This window comes from Pezoporus flaviventris, unplaced genomic scaffold, assembly GCF_033815535.1.
Source record: "Pezoporus flaviventris isolate CSIRO_AGI_PZ_B2104156 unplaced genomic scaffold, CSIRO_AGI_Pfla_v1 ptg000066l, whole genome shotgun sequence".
In the NCBI taxonomy this organism is placed as follows: domain Eukaryota; kingdom Metazoa; phylum Chordata; class Aves; order Psittaciformes; family Psittacidae; genus Pezoporus; species Pezoporus flaviventris.
Window position 1 is genome coordinate 25,352,137 of NW_026892614.1, and position 17,112 is coordinate 25,369,248.

General features: G+C 39.0%; 1 protein-coding gene across 10 annotated transcripts in view; it reads left to right on the forward strand.

Moving 5' to 3' along the window:
- ARID1B (AT-rich interaction domain 1B) overlaps positions 1-17,112 on the forward strand; it is a 329,589-nt gene that overhangs the window by 22,323 nt on the left and 290,154 nt on the right. For all 10 annotated transcript variants that reach the window (XM_061471608.1, XM_061471615.1, XM_061471609.1 and 7 more), the window contains exon 2: positions 10,578-10,772. In XM_061471608.1, coding sequence (XP_061327592.1) covers positions 10,578-10,772 — 195 coding nt within the window. The remainder of the gene's footprint in view (positions 1-10,577; positions 10,773-17,112) is intronic.

Consider the following 17,112-nt stretch of genomic DNA (forward strand, 5'->3'; position numbering starts at 1 on the left):
GTAAGTGGATTGATTGGTTTTTGTTTGTTCTTGTTTGTGTGGTGTGGGGTTGTTTTTATTGTTGTTTTTTAGCTTTTTTTTCCTGATTTTATTCATCATGAACTTGAACAGCTGCAAAAAGAGGCAAAATTGCATTCGAGTCTTCACCAAAGGAACTTACACTGTGTTCCTGGAAGAGGGTGGCAGGGCACTTTGCAGAAAAGAATGCAAAAAATCCTTGATATATCAAAAGGATATAACCAGCAGTCAGGGATGAGAGTAAAAGCTGGGGTTTATAAAGGGAAAGGGGCTGTGTTTCTTAGAGTATCCACTAGATTCTAGTGTCATCTGAACTCTTGATTTATTCTGGAATTGCATTCTGGTGAGGTCCATTACAAATGCCAGCAGTGGGTATAGCTCAGTTTTTTAAGAGTTGATATTTGCTTTTTTTGTAATAGTGTAATCTCAGAGCATGGCCTAGAAATTTTAAATATGTTTCATTGGGGAGTACTTGATGAAATCTAGTGCATAAGGTTGAATTTGAGAAGTTGAGGGGCTTATTTTTGGACTTCCTAGAAATAGGTCATTTTCTCAAAGGCATTAATACTGTTCCAAGTGTTCTAGCAAAAATTTAAGGTAGGGATTTTTTTGTCCTTTTTTTTCTTTTTTTTTTTTTTCCTGTTAACATTTCCAGACACCTTTTTCCATCTGAAGGTAGGTTTCTGAAAGTTCAGAATACCGTGTTACAGCCTGTGATGCTGTAACAACGTTCTCCTTTTGAAAACCTTCCAGAGGTTTTTTTTTATTCACCCTTAGCCTACTCATTTCTGACTTCTAGTCCTGTTCCTTGCTAATCGTAACTGACATCGGTCTCCCCAAAGTCTTCTTGTCTTTTTCCTTGTTAAGATTGCATATAATACTTGTTATTATGAGAGTGAAAACCCAGTCACAGAAAGGTGAAGTGTTGTGCTCAAGTTTGCATAGCAGGTCAGCTGCTGAGCCAGGAATAGAAGTCCTGTCTTATGACTCGGTGCCCTAACCGCTGGCCTGCACTGCCTCGCTGGACCACTGGTCTTTTCCAAGAATGTAGTGGTGATGGGGTATAGAAGAAGCTACAGCAAGTATAGGAGCTCTGCTTCCAACTCTGGCAGGGCTTTGAGGCTTGTACATAGCTTAAAATACTGGGGAAGGAAAACAGCTTTCTAAAGGAGCACCTAGATAAGTTCTGTAAAGTTATGGTTTACTGTGCTCTGTTTAAAAATAAACAACAAAAACCAATTTGAAAATAGCTTTCCAGAAGGTTGTGGATGAGGGGAAAAAAGTTCTATGTGTTTGAAAGTCAAACTCTGCTCCACAAATAACCTTAAGAGCAGCCTGTGATTAAATCTTTTGTATATTCAACAACAAACTCATTTTATGCAACCACAACTATGATAAAATTGAATTAAATGAAACTGCCTCTAAGAAAAGAGACTGAATAGCTGAGTAGCGCATTATTCAATGAATGGGAAACGGGGAGGCTGGCTGGAATGGCTGGGAAATGGTTTTAACATACTGTTGGACTAAAGAGCAATTCTGTGAAATCACTGTATTTGTTTCCCCCCTACCTCCCCGCCCTCAATTTTTAAATAGCAGTGCTCTTCATACTGTCAGAATTCAGTGTTGTGACACCCCTACTCAAAAGTTATGACAGCAGTGTAATGACAGCTACTGCCTCTTGAGAATCAATCAGGCAATTAATTTTGTAAATGAAATGCTGATTATACAAAGCTTCACATGAGAGGCCCAGTGATTAAAATCAATTTAACAAATTGTTTCAGGTGGGACTTGATTAATAATTTGCCATAAATGCTGAGGATATATGACCAGCATACCTTTTTGTGTGTGTGTGTGTGTGTGTGTTAATATAGAACTATACATAACACTTGGAGTGGAAAAAATCTGGAGCTAACTGTATGTACTTTTGGCTTGTGACCTAGATGAGATTGGTTATACCTTTTTGTGGCTACCCTGTTCTCCTAGGTGTCCATAATGCCACGTTCTCAGCTAGTGCTCTTTCCAGCAATTAAGTACATCTAACTTTTATTTTTGCTAATAAAGCCAAGTAACTGAGAAAATGTATTCAGATCTACTTGAATATTTATTAGGTTTAGGAAGATTTTTCTTTAAAATTTAAAGTGGATGTAGGATATCTTTCATTTATATTCTCCCCACCTCCCTTCTGTCTCTTACTAGTTTTCAGGACTTTCTGCATTTTTCCCCTCCTACTCCAGTACTTCTCTGCTGGAGCCTTCCTGCAGAGTGCCCCTCATTCAATTTGAGGCTGCTCTCTGCTCCTTGCCTGATGGACGCTATTTTTAGTACATCCTTTTCTGTCCATCTAACCCTGTGTTTATATAAGAGCTGTACAAAGTAGGTGAGGGAGGTGGGTTTTTTTTGAGTTCCAGATGGCAGCCATGCACAGGGAGTGAAGGTGTTTACTTGTCTAGGAAGCTGAGAACCTCATTGCCAGACAAAATAGAAGTAACTGGTATTCTGGGTGGGGCTTTTCTTTCTTTAACTTACAGTTTTCTGGGTTTATGAATGAATTTCCTCTTGTTGCACCGTAGTGTTGGCTTCTGAGAAGGCCTTAGGGCTGTGAGACACCCTCTGGTGAATCTAGCCTGAGAACTTTGAGATGCTGTTTTCTCTCGCTATCTGCCTTGGTCTCCTGCCACAGGTTACTATTTCAGTAGCAGAAATGGTAGACTGAGCACTGTGCCCATGTCTCACGTGTTCCGGTGCCAAAGCTGTTGTGTTGGTGCTACTCTACGCAGGCAGGTTTTAGGTTCAGATGTTGGGCTGTGGGTGGAAGTAGCTAGAGCATGGTCATGATCTGGCAGAAAGTGGGAAAAGCACTGGAACCATTGACAAGTTCTCTGGGTGCGGATAGGTTTGCTAGAAGACATCTTTAAGAACCCCTAAATTCTGCTGCATTAGAAATTACAGCTGACTTGCAGGGGAGTCCTTTTGCTAGGAGAGTAGAGCTTGTGCATGCTTAAGAAAGATGGTCTCCTCTGCATGGAGCATCCAAGTTGGAGAATACAAAGACAGGAATATAATTCTTGAGTACTCCTTGAAGAAGTTTGGGATTGGTAAAGTGGGTTATAGAAGAAGGCTGAGTGTTCAGGTGTGTTACACCTTCTGTTGACTTCAGAACAATCAGGGTGTTACCTCTATGTCAGTAATTGGTAGTGACAAAGACAACTTGCAGGGCACCAGTTCTGAGCTGTATAGTGGTGTGAACTTATTAGAAATACAGGATTGTTTTAGCCATCATCTGTGATAAATGCGTATAGTTGCTTTTTGATGATGTCTTAACCATTGAGTGCACTTCTAGTGGCAACTGAAGAGGTTAGTTTGGTATACTTAAAAACAGGTTTCGTTGCTGTGTTGTCATTTTTTCTTTCAGTAGACATTTAGGTTTATCTGTCTACAAAATGATGACTAGAGAATGGTTGACTCAACTGACCTTCCAGTTTTCAGGCTGCGTTTAAGAGGACCCAGAAGAAAACTGGAAAACAGGCATACATACATACATCCTTCTCCCCCACCCTGCAGAGACACTTGCATGAATAATTATTTGTAAATGTTCTAGTGGAGTAATAGTTGATTTTTGGTGGGGCATAGCTTTGGTTTTCTCTGTTTCCGCTTCTTAATTACTTACTTTGGTTTGAGTGGGACTTTATCTTTCTGATGTTTCCTTGCGGTTAAAATCGGACAGTATGCAGAGCCTTTAAGACAAGGAAAATTGCTGTTATTGTTAATTCTCAGCCAGTATATGCTTTTTCATTTACTGGCCTTCATCGTAAGCTTATGTTGAACTTGGTTCTTTGTTTTTGCTTATTCCTTGTGCTTATGCAACTGACTTTTTATAATTTTAATTTTAGTAAGATACAGACAGTAGACTTACTGTTTAGAAAAAAAAATGGAAGCATGTTTGCCAGTCACCTCTCAGATTTTAATATTAATAAAAGTCAGAATTTAATGCTGTACATTAATACTGTTTTAATAGTTGTATGCATCTTTAAATGGATATTTAAAACACATGTAACAAGTGTTATGTTTTGAAACTTACGCTTTTGTCGTGTAAAAATGTTGGCTGAGGAGTCCTTGTACATGTTCATACAAATGATGGCATTATCTAGGAATGGATTATCTTTTCCCCAGTTTCGTCCTCATGCCAGCTGTGTCATTGTATTGTAGTGAATACTTGTGATTATCTCTAGAGATAAATTTGTAACTTGGTGCCTGACCTAGAGCTGAGAGCTCCATGCCCATCTTTCTTGGAATGTCGGTAATGGATTGTCAGCTGTCTTTATTATGAGGTTTCAAGGCTTTGGTATTAATGAAGAGCCTTTTTTTTTTTTTTTTTTTAATGCAGAGACAGAAGCTTTGGCTGCAGATCAATGAATAAACAAAGAGTTATTGTATTCAGTAGCTCTAGGAGTTTGAGGGCAAGCCTACTTGAGAGTGTTGAGTTCATGTTGTTTTGTTACAGGCGCAAATGATGTAGCATTAGTTGTTGGGATGTGCTGTGGCTTATAGTCCATTTAAATTGCAGCATTTGCTGTTGTTAGCCAAACCAATGCTGCTTTCAATCTTTTTTGTTTAAACAAACAAAAAAGCACACTTTCACTTGAAGGGTTGTTACATCTCATGTGAATATTCTTCTGGCAGTGAACTGCTCTGTCTGCCTTGTGTAGGAGCTCTCCCATCACATCTGAATCCCACTGTGAACTTCTGAAAGTGTTTCCCACTCCTCCCTGCCTCAAAATTTCAGTGGTGGGGTTCTTTGCGGCATCTTTAAATGGATATTATATTTTGGGACTGGGACTGGTGGTGTTCATATTCATAAATGTCTTTCAGATAAAGATTTAGGTGTTAGAAGTGAAGCATTCATTAATAACTTAATAGTGTATATATAATGCATATGTAACATTAGTAATGTCCTAAACCGAAGAACTGATATAACTTGGTCAGACTCCTGCTCAAGCTATTGCAGTGTGTATGCTGCCTCAGATCCCAGCAGAGACAAGGTATCTGGGAAAACACTGGTTAAATGATGAGAAAAAACAGTAGTGTTTTGGTTTGGTTTTTTTTATCCTCTCACTTTAGAAAATATAAAATTGAATGTCAGGTACTTCAGGGTGAGGTGATTTATTTGTTTTGACTAGGAGAAGAGCAGAAGTGGTGGTGATACTGAGTTTACAAGTGGGTGTAGAATATTAATTTTTCTACTTCTGCTTATGGCAGGAATGCCGAATTTTAAGTATTCTTTTACACAAGACATTGAAAGAAAGACCAGGAAACAGAAAGAGATTCCCGGTTACTGTCTGTGGGCAGCGTAGGCTTTTCTGTGTCCTACCTTAATGGTTATGCTGTCTGTCTAAAGACCAGGATTGAAACCTTGGCCCTATTGAAATCATTAGCAAACCTTCCCTTGGTTGTTTTAATGTGCTCACAAGGCACATAATAGGCAAGAACTCTTACGAAATGCTCTGTTCTTACAAAGCCTGATAGTACATGTGCAAATGAATCAGATACTGACACAAGATAGGCACTATAATAAAGGGGTTATAAATTATAATATTACTGTGGACTGAAGCAAGGAACAAGACTTGGGTATTTTGAGGAACTGCAGATCTATGCAAAGTTTAAATGAAATGTGGCAAGTTGAAGAGGAGGTGCAGAATCAGAAGTAAGAGGCAGAATTCATTCAGGCTTGCCTGGCAGAATATGGCAGTAAAAAATAGCATGAGCAAACACTAGCTAAATTGGTAAAGGGTAATGTGTATATTGGGGGTAAAATAGCACTAGAGAAAAATTGGACCCTCCTGTAAAGGAGGAGGGAAAAGGAAACAAATGGATATTGATGACTGCAGTGGCACTAAAATAAAATTTTAAAAGTAACTAAAACTTTGCAGTACAGCATGTAATAAAATTAAGTAAAGGCATAGAAGATGTGAGAATACACGCATCATCCATTCATGGTCATACCTGCCCACTGGGTTTTGGAAGCATGTGATAAAGCGATGCTGTCATTTTCAGTAAAATGCTAGAGGGCAGATGTGGAGTGCTTGGTGGTTGATCCCTACAACATGAAGAGGCCAATACTAATACTCATCATGCTCATCCTGTCACCCAAAACTTGTCTGTGAAAACAGTTGGAGTTGATGTTAAAGAAAATATATGTTAATAAATGTTAAAGGAACCTTCAGATGAGGTTATAATATGTATTTATCAACTAACAGCTCCTAACTTTTCAAAATGTTGTGGGTGAAAGAAACTTGTTATCTTGTTACAAAAATGAAGTTCAAAAGAATGCTAAAGCTAGAAACTGTACATGCATTAAAGTTGGAAAAAGTTCTAATTAAATTTTTACCTGCGGTATGGGACACAGTACTTGATGAGCAGTTGTGTATGGCTCCAGGTCTTTCTCACCATGTGCCATTCTGAAAATAGAACTTGTTCTTTTGTTAAGAGTTTTCAGTGGTTTTGATGACTGTCATATTAAATTCTAAAATCACTCTCTGGTGAAGAGATTTTTCCTTTTTTACAGATGGAAAACTGAGGCAGGCATTCATTGCTGTAGGAAGTCTTGAGTGGCCTGCTCATGGTGGAAATAGGTTAAATTTTCTGAAATACAGAGCTTCTGAAACGCCTTCAAAGCACATCTCTAGTCAAATTCAACAGTAGTTGCAGTTGTAGATACACAGTATAACCTGCAATTTAAATCCCATTATTTCAAGTCCGGAAATGAGGTATGCGTTAAACCTTGAAACTTTTTAGTGGAAAAACTGTGGCAGATGCAGGGGTAGACTCCAGTTCCACCTGAGCATCATACAGCTACCTTAATGGTAAAACCATCTTCTGCTGCGTTCACTGCTCATAGAGTAAGTGAAGCATTCAGTCTTCTGGTGCACAGCAACTCCTTCACTCCATTGCTCTGGGCGGATCCCCTAGAGCAGGCCCATCCGCTGCCTGTGCAGACAAAAGCGTAACTATGTATTTGAAGACTGATACAGTTGTATCTGTGAAGGAGACTCATTTAATGTTGCAAGGGCAAACTTAATTCTAACTGCTCTTAACTTCTGCAGTGGTAATATTTGTTAAACCAGGGGAAGAGCTAGCTGTTTGGTTTTCTTTTGCCTTGCCGAAATATGTTGACAGCCACTGAGTCTCTGGTAGATGTCTTCACCTTTAGCTGCACTGCACAGATGGTTGGGATCTAATCTAAAGGGAGTAAGGAATAACAGTGGTAAGTTGACACCCTACATAGGGACTGGCCAGTGCAGGGATGAGATGTACTTTGTTACTGGATGTCTTCTCCAACTGTAAAGATTATCAGAGGACTCTGTTTTGTTCTCTCCCCAACACCTTGGAGGAAGGAGGGAACAGGCACCACTGACAGCTAGGGTGGGTCACTCTGGGTTGTCCCAGTAATTTCCGTAGAGGTACTTACCGCTCTGTCTTGCCCTCTCATATTCAATATCTCCAGTCCTTGATCCTGATGCCTGACTTGCAGTGTCCACAGTAAGTTTGGGGTATGCCTGTATCCAGTGACCCAACCCTTGGTTTCAGAGTTGTGTGGGTCACTTACAGCCCCTGGTGACTTGAGTTACAGCAGTGTCTCAGGCTCTTTATCCTTCCACCTCTCTGAAGTGGACAGATGTCACCTCAGGGAAAGAGGAGCAGCTGACCTGGGGAGAATACAGGGAAGCTCAGAGACAGCAGGCTGGTGAGGAGAAGGGGACGATAAAGTGGCAGTGAGACTCGGCCTCCTAATACACACCATAAAACCCCTCCACTGGTTGGAGGTCAGTAGTCCAGAGGACAGAGACTCTTCAGCCTGTATCCATGTCACCTCCTGACCTTGTTTCCTCGTCTTCCTTTCAGCTCTTCATGCCTTGCTTCTGTTTCTGATGCTTTTTTTAAACCCATTGTCCCTATTCCTTTGTCCGGCAAATTCGAGGCTGCCTCTGTACCCCTTGTAACTCCTCTCATGAGGTCTTGCTGTGCTGCTCTTCCTCCCCTGCTCCTCATGGCCTGGTGACATTTGGGTGCTCCCATGTTGCCTTCACAGACATCCAGTGTCACCCTGGCAAATTAAAATTCCCTGCCCCTCTGGTATCCAAGAGGTATTCTGAAGTGTTTTATGTAAGAACATAAACGACGTATTTTTCTGTGACCTCATTCTAAGACATAGCTGAACTGTTTCTGCTGAATTTTCCAGAGAATTTCAGCCTCAGGCATACATATGGCCTGGAAAATTTCAGCCTAAATGCTTGAAGTTTGGCAAAGTTTATATGCACCTGAAAGTAGTCTTAATAATGGAAAGTGTCAGACTTTTAGCTGTGTAGCTATCTGCATTGTTTATAATTATATTCAAGTACTGGATGTGCAATAGAAAATACTACAGTCAAAATTAATTAAAATTTAACTTGGATAAATGTTGTTACTGGAGTTGAGACCTAGAACTAATACCCTGATATGGAAGATGATGACAGTGAACAGTGTTGTTTGGCTTCATGAGAATCTTGTGGAGGAAAAACAAGACTTGCTTTGAACAAGAATTTATATTTGAGAAGATAAATATGAGGGCGATGCAGAGAATTAACATTAAAACACATAAATAAACGTAGATAAAGTATCTTGGTCTATAGGAGGAAATTCAAGTTGCCCCCTGGGACCCTCTAAGAAGGAATCTCTAGTCCATCTGCTAAACCTTTGTGTTTGTGTTGCTTTTAGTTAAAATAGTGGTGAGAGTGCATGATTGCCTGAAGAAAAAACCAAGGAAAAGAAAAATAATAGCGTTGTTACGGGTCAGGTGGCCTGGAGTGGTTGGGGAACCATTGATTTTGAAAAATACGAAATATAAATAGTAAATTACCCAGGACATTTAGTGGTGGAAAAATAGAAACTTCTGATCTGGCCACAGAACAGCCAAATAATAAAGGGAAAATTGCTGAGTAATACTTGCCAAAATTAGAAATGAATGTGCAATTTGCTATGGTGGCAAAAAAGGGCAGTCCTCTTCTGAAGTGAATGGAAGTATTGTGTGAGGAGGACTTGGTTATCATTTTACCTCCTCATGTGTAGTGTGTCCATGTTTGGAATATTTTATTTGACTTGGGGTGACTTTCCTGGCAAATCGATGTTAGTAAGGGTGTGGAGAGACATTGGAAATAGTGGGAATGTTTGAGTTTTTTACTTGCAGGAAGGAAAGAGTAAGAACAACATGCAGTAGTTTGTTAAGCAGCAGCTACTTTGGAGAGCATATACTTTGTGTGTAAAAAAAAAAAAGTCTCAGTGTGCTATTAGTACAAACAGCAATAATGAGAAGAAACAGAGATGGGAGGGGGGGAAGTGTAATTCACCGTCAAAATAACTATTGCATCAGAATCTAATAGCCAGAAAGGACTTGTAGAGGCTGTGTTGCATACGGGGATTTAAAATTAAACTGGTCACAGTACAGTGTAGGAAAACATGTACAAAATATGCTACGGGAAGGAATCCTGCTCTTGGCGGGGGGGGGTGTGGGTGCGGGCTGGCTGGGTGAATTAATAGATCTTTTTATTGGGAGGAGGAGGGGGTGTGGGATATGTCTCTTTCAGGAAGATGAGACTGTGATAGGTTTTTTAAAAGCTCCTCCCCTCCCCCCTTTCTTCCATGAATATAACCGGCACTTGGGAATTAAAAACTGGATATCATATTAACAATACAGCGCTGCGCTTGACAAAGTCCGGTATTTTTTCTGGTTCATTTAGTCCTCAGTAATAAAACATGAGAGTAATACCGCACAATGGTTGACACCTGTCCTGAAACTGTTACAGTGCTTGGTAAGTGCTGCCAAGAAGTCTAAAAATAAAACTTCCCTCCCTTGGCTTCCCTCCCCCTCCATCAGTGGCTGCTGTTTGGATTTTCTGAGGTCTGTTAAGGAGGTGAATAAACTTCCATGTGAAATGTGGGTTATGACTTGCTTTTGATCTGGAAACTTACTAATGCACATGATAGCAATATGAAAGTGCTGAAATACAGTGTTCTGTATGCGTTGCACTTCTTGGAAGTTTTCTTTCCACTTTCCTTTTCCTTTTTTTTTTTCCCCCAAGGTAAGAAAACGGATGTTTTTTCAAGGTTGAATGGGTTGTCCACTCTTTCACTACTTGTGTGTCTTTCGATACACACAGTTTTCTTTATGTTTAGATGTTCAAGTCAGTGGTGCCGATCGGTTTACAACAGCATACTTAATTATTTCTTAACTTTATTGGACATTTTTTCTGCTTTTTTTTTGTAGGTAAGAGAACCATAAGTTTGAGTGCAAAATTATTATATTTTTTTTTTTTAATGCAGTAGAAGTGCCAAACTCACCATTCAAAACCTCACCTAATTAATATAAGCACCAGAGTATGATACTTTGCCTATTTGTGTGTCAAGTCAATATTTGATGTGTAGGGCATTGAGAAGACATACGTAGAGTCTGCCCGTGGTGAGTGTAACTGTTCTGACCTTTTTCTTTCCACACCTTAAAGTGTTTCTTGGCTTGTGTTTAACAACAGGGCAGCCCAATGGATCCGATGGTCATGAAGAGACCCCAGTTGTACGGCATGGGCAATAACCCCCACTCTCAGGCGCAGCAGAGCAGCCCCTACCCCGGGCAGTCCTACGGCCCTCCTGGCCCCCAACGCTATCCTGTGGGAATGCAGGGCCGGGCCGCGGCAGCCATGGGAGGAATGCAGTATCCACAGCAACAGGTTTGTGGAGGATTTTTCTCTGTTACTTTGGTTTCCCTCCTCTCCTTCTCTTCCCTTCTGACACTATGGTAATAGACGGGGTGCAAGGAGAAGAAATCAGAAATAAGTATTTCTCCCACAGAAGGAGGGTGAAAGGCTGTTTTGAAAGTAAATCTATTGTGTTGACAGTGTGAATGTATTCTGAAACCCCATAGTCAGAAAAGAGTTTAGTTTATTGCTGGTACTTCTTGGGGAGAGGAGTATGTCAAATGCAGTCAGTTTTCCATTTTTCTAGTTGATATTGTTTAGCCTTGTATATATTTTGTTTGTTTTTAAAATTCTCTTTCTCTCTGACTTAGATACCTTTAAATATAAGATGAAAGCTAGAGCTGACACCAGTGCAGCAGACTAGTGTTGTCCAGTGTATACAGAAGTGGTACATCTTTATATCGGCTGTTTGTTGTTGTGGTGGACTTTTCTGTTTCATATTCCTCTTTTCGCCTTACAGAAGGAGCCTGTAGATTTTACTGCTTTTTCCCCTTTACCAACTCTTTAAAGTCAGGATATTTATTTATTTTGTATCAGAGGACAAAGAAATGTAAGAGTTTCCTTTTATCTACTTGGATTTCACTGTTGATGGTGACCTTCTCTGACTTTTCCTGTCTTTGTAAAGAAGGTCAGTTCCTATGTTCATACCATATACTAAGAAAGATACAGTACTTTTCTGGGGGAGAGGGGGTGGGGGTGTGAATAAACCCAGGTTATCAAGAATTTATGTTTCACTAATTTTGTTTTTAAAATTAGGAATGTGAGTGTAGGCAATGGGAGCTCTCTACTGTTTTGTGAGCACAACAGAGTAATAACTTGATCATTAATGGGAAAGTACATTCATTTCGTGCAACTGACTAGTTGCAGTTAGCTTTTTTTAATGTCATTTATTGTTAAATATAGAGAAGATAAGAAAATCTTGCACTCCCTGGCAGATAGGTGTCTGGCTAGTTCTTGTTATCACCCATCTACCAGGGCAGGATATTAATCAGGCGGTTAATTAAATAACAGTATCCAATATACTAGTTGAGTGAATAGTACCAACAGTCTTCATTTTTATTCTTTTCTGTTCTTAAATAGATACTTATAAGGGAGAGGTTGTTTAGTTTAGAAATGTCAATGTATTTGGTTGCTGGATTCAGACAGCAAAGTGTTTTGTCAGTCATAAAAGGAGGAGAAATTGAAAAAAGGAGGCTTTATTTTTCTCTGTGTGGCTGTAGCCAAAATGAAGTTATTAAAACGTATTTTTAATTTTCAAATGAGTTCTTGTGTGCTGTGTGGAGAGGGGTGTTGAATTTTCACTGCATTTGCTAATTGCTTGATAATTGTAAATTACCCGTCAGCAGGCAGTGACCTGGCACAGTGATTGGCTGCGGGCCCTATCCGTCTTCTCACAGCATTAATGTAATTGGCTGAGCAGCAGCACAGTTCTGAGCACTAATGCTCTTTGGGGAAAAAGTGAGAGGATAATTATGACATTGAATTTTTATTGAACGGACATCACCACCTAGGCATGATTTTGTTTTGGACAGCCTCCAAAGCTTCGTGTGTTTGGTTTGTGAACCTCTAATGATCTGAATCCAGTTCTTTTCATATTGCTCATATATTACCACCTTTCTACAAAGGATTAAAATGCAGAAATGCAGGTTTGTAAATTGAATTGCCAACTTACCAGCTGAGTGGTAAGTTGTCTTTGGCACAGGATGCCACAGTTTGATTCCTGGCTGGATTTTTACTCCTGTGACATGAATATTAAATAAGGAGAGCCTAGCTACACTTGTTAAAATTGGCAGCGTAACATGTACCTACTTCTAGATATAATGTATATAAAATAAATAAGATGGCCAGAAGTTTCAGAAGATGAACCTCAGCACTTTCTGGAAATTGGAGTCCTTTACAGTGATGCATTGAATCTTTCAAAAGCACAAGGCACTTCTAAAACGTCGATGGTTTAAAAAGTATTGGGCCTTAAACACATACAGCGCTCAGATTTAAGTATTGTGTGGAGACCGCGCTGGGTAGATGGATTATGAGGGTGGAAGTGCCACACTGTAGGAAGGGTGGGAAACATCAATGGGAGAGGTTGTTCTTATTTTAAGTTCTAGTCTGCTGTTGCCCAAAGATAGCCGAGGGTGTCAGTAGTTTCTGTGGATGAAACGAACAGACTTTTTGTTATACTGTGAAGATATTTGAAGAAGACCTTGAAATGTTAAGTCTGGCTCTTTGTCAGTGAGTGTTGCGGCTTGAGGTTAGAACTATGGGACTTGACAATTTAACTTGCAGGCTCTGCTGCAGGATGCTGCAAATGAAGAAATAAAGATGAAAAACAACACCCTAGATATCTAGCTAAAATTGATGGAAATGGTAGAAATAAAGATAATTGCCTAGGTGTAGGTGGTTGGTCTGTGTCATATTGCAGCAGAGAACAGTGTATTCCAGCCTGCTGCCCATAGGTGAAAGAACTTGCTCCTGGGAAGGGAGGCCTCTGGCATAAGCAGTGAAAGATTAAAGAGGCTGAAAAAGTGTTATCAGTTGCAGTCGTTCTGCGTATTTGCAGCACAGGTGTCACACATCGCTTGGTAACTTGATGCTTCATATCAAACATAAGGTGCAAATAAACCCCCAAATTTTCGTAATGTTCTTTGTAGAAATCTCGGGATATTGAAGAGAGAATGGAAAGTATGGGATATGTTCTGTGACATGGCTGCAGAGGATGCTTTGAAGAGAGAAACCAGATCTCCTAAGCATTTGAGTTTGAAACTGATCTCTCAAGAGTTACCCGTGACGACCCCTAGAACAAAACACTAAGCCTAATATAAGGGGCAGAATTTGAAATGTCATCTTTTTGCATATACTAATACAACTAGAGATAAAGGGGTTGAAATATATATGTAGGCATGTAGGAAAGAGGTAAAACTGTAAGGAAGTTAATGGTAACCTGAGTTTTTCTTGTTCTTCTCCAACACTTGACAACAGAGATCCAGATTTATCATGTGAAGATGGGTGATAGCTTGTTGTGACAAAATGCTAAGCAATTTGAAGAATGTAGCAGCATTTTGTCAGATTTTAAGGGCATACCCAGATAACTCAGTGTGTCAAATAAATACATAAAGCATTTGGGCTGATTTGGGTAAAATTGTATTAATGGGTTAGGAGATTAAAAATCACATTATTCTGTGTAACACATTATTACCTGTGTAAAAGGGGAAATGTAAGAAAGAAAGGTGTTAGTGAACGAGTCATATACTTAATTTATGGGATTGCAGACATGACAGTTCGTCTCTTTTGTCAGTAGGCATAAATATGTATGGTGAATGAATTACTCAAAAAGAGTTTGTTATTTGGAAACTTTTGAGGTTTTGTCTCTTCCCCATCATCTTTCAGTTGGGAGGGGAGGAGGTAGGGAAAGCTAGGAGCAAGATGACCTGTACTTGTGTTGTCAGTTTTCAGCATGATTGAAACACAAGTTGCAACAAGGCCAGTGGTTGCATCCCAAGGTTTTTAAATGCTGGTCTTGCATGTAAAAGTTAATACTGCTATCTCATCATCTCAAGTACTCTGTCTCCTGGTTTACATGGGATGAATGTAATTTTAGGATTACTAACACTCCTTACGCAGGACTTCACAGAGATCGCAGTGTGTATGTAAAAACAGAAAGCAGAAAAACACACTTTCAGGTTTAATTTTTGGCTTCTAATCTCTTAGATGCTTCTGGGAATTATGAAGAGGTGATGTCAAAATTGAAAATCCTAATAAGCAGGAATACTTAGCACCTGCAGACTTCAGGCTTGATTTTGCAGTACATTTCACTATAGTGTGAGTAATAAGAAGTGATTATAAAGACAATAATTACCTTTTCACTTAACTTTTCCCTTTCCCATCCACCCCCTGGCTTCAGGCCTCAGTCAGGCAAGTGATGGTGCCCTATTCAGTTTCTGGATTCAGTTCAGTTGCTCTGCCAAAGTGTTTCTGTGCTTTAGTGCTGTATGCTATAGGAAAACCTGCTACTTTGTAAAAACATTTTGCTAAAACTAGAAATATCTCAGAGTACCAATTAAAAGTGTTTTGTTTTGGTTTTTTTTTTTCTGCTTTTGTCTAATGGTGTTGCTTTATCATGTTAATAGCCTGTAATAGTTTATTTTGTGCTGAATTTCATTAAGCTTAAAAATCAGCTCCTTGAAATACCCACATACAGGTTTTGAAAGTTTTCAGTAAAGTCTGAAGGCTTGGATTTAAGAATATGTTTGAAAGAATTGAATGCTGTGATGTGCCTGTTTAATCAGATGATCGTTGCCTAATTGATTTTTTTTTAGCATTCATTAAAATTCCTTGTGTACTTGATGGACTGGAACAACAACTTATTGTGTAAATAGAATTGTGTTGCTATAATACATAGTAAATTCTTTATGAAAGATAGTTGTGTGGGTATGTACAGTAGCCATTCCTAATAGCTGTTCAAAATGTACTGTTTCAGTACTGATCATGCAGTTGCCTTAGTGCCTTGAGCCTGCTTGCAGTAAGTCAGTTATGAGGCTTGAGCCTCCATCTGTTCTTTCTCTTTTTTTTTTTTGCTATAGAAATACCGTAAGATGAAAGGCTGCTAATCACTTGTCCCTTTAACATTATTTTTGTATATATATTCTTGTTTTGTGGAATTCAAAAATAAGCGTTGTCAGTGTCCTCATAGTTGTAAGAGTGGAACTGTAAGTATTCAGAGAAACACTGAAACACTATTTTACCCTCTCTCCCCTCCCTCCCCCCCCCCCCCTTTTTTTTTTTTAATGTACAGATTATTTCAAGGATTAAGGAAAATATGCTGCTTTTTTTTTTTGTCTTATATGGCAGGTTTCAACTTGGAGTAACTTTCTGTTAAAGTGACAAAGTTGTAAAACCTCTGGGAATGTTCAGCAAGGATTTTTTTTGTAATGGAAAATGCAAGTCAACCAGAACTATAGCAGCATCAATGTGATTACCTCATTTAGGAAAGGGTTTACAGTGCTCGTATTGGGTAATGTCCCGGATTGGAAACATCAAATTCAGGCCAAGAAAATCAATTGGCTGTTGGTTTGGCAGGTAGAGTTTTAAAGTGAGCAAACACAAATGTTGTTCACTACTGGTTGGTTGGCTGGTTGTGTGTGTGTGTCACTTTCTGAAATCATTTTAATTCTAGAAGATCGATGTATGCCAAGAAAGTGAGGCTTACTGTCATGTTTTGCTTTTGAATCATTAACTTAAAATGTGGTGCATACAGTGAATGCTCATCAAGTGATATGTTTGCACATTTTTGTGCTCCTAAGCAGCTTGTAGCATGGTTGATGTTAGTATTGGTTAAGGGAGCAGACACAGAAAATAAGCATCGTTTTCATTTCTTAGCCTATTTATTTTGCAAGAACAGAGAATCAGTCAGTATGATTGAGTCTCAAAAACAACCAGTGGAGGACAAAACATTGAGATGTGTTGCTTTTTCTTAAAGATGGATAGACTCATTTCATACACATACATAAAAAGGATCAGCACGTGCATCAAAAGTGCGTTTTTTCCAGAGTTTTTTTTTTTTCGTTTGATTTAACTTGTTTGGTTTGGGGTTTTTTTTCGGGGTGGGAGTGTGTTTTTATTTTGGGTTTGGGTTAGTGGTATTTTGGTGGGGTTTGGTTGGTTGTTGTTTTTTTTGAGTTTGGTTGGTTGGGTTTTTTTTTTTGTTGTTTTGTTTTTTGTTTGTTTGTTTTTTATTTTTTGGTGTGTGTGTGTGTTTTATTTTGGGGCTTTTGTTTTGTTTTGCTTTTTTCCCCTGGGCATTTATTTGGAGCTCTCTCTAGCAAATTGTGGACTTACAGTTCCTGGAAAGCAGAAAGGTTGAAACTCTTAAAGATGAGTATTTTTCTAACTACATTTTCTATTAAAACCATGTAAATACTTTGAATTAAAATAACTCCTCAGTAAAATATTATTTGAATGACATATCTGCTATCCTGTTGAATTGCTATAAACTTATGGGGGGAGGGGAGGAATTAAATAAGTAGGAGAACTTCCTGGAGAGTGTGAAGTTTGAATCCTTCCTTTTATGAATCAGAAAAGGAATGAGAAGTCACAGCTGTTTGTCTTCCTTGTAAGGTCATCTTTAAGAATGGGTCTTTTGATGGTCAAGTGTTAATAATTGCAAAGAAAAGTTGCTGTTCTTTGTTATGTAAAGAAATGGGATTTTTAAATTTCAGATTTGGGAAAATGCTAAATAATGTTCATGTGCAGACCGTAGGAAAATATTTAGCATGGTTCTTTCTTTGCCTATACTAAGCCTCATTGACTAAATTGAAAA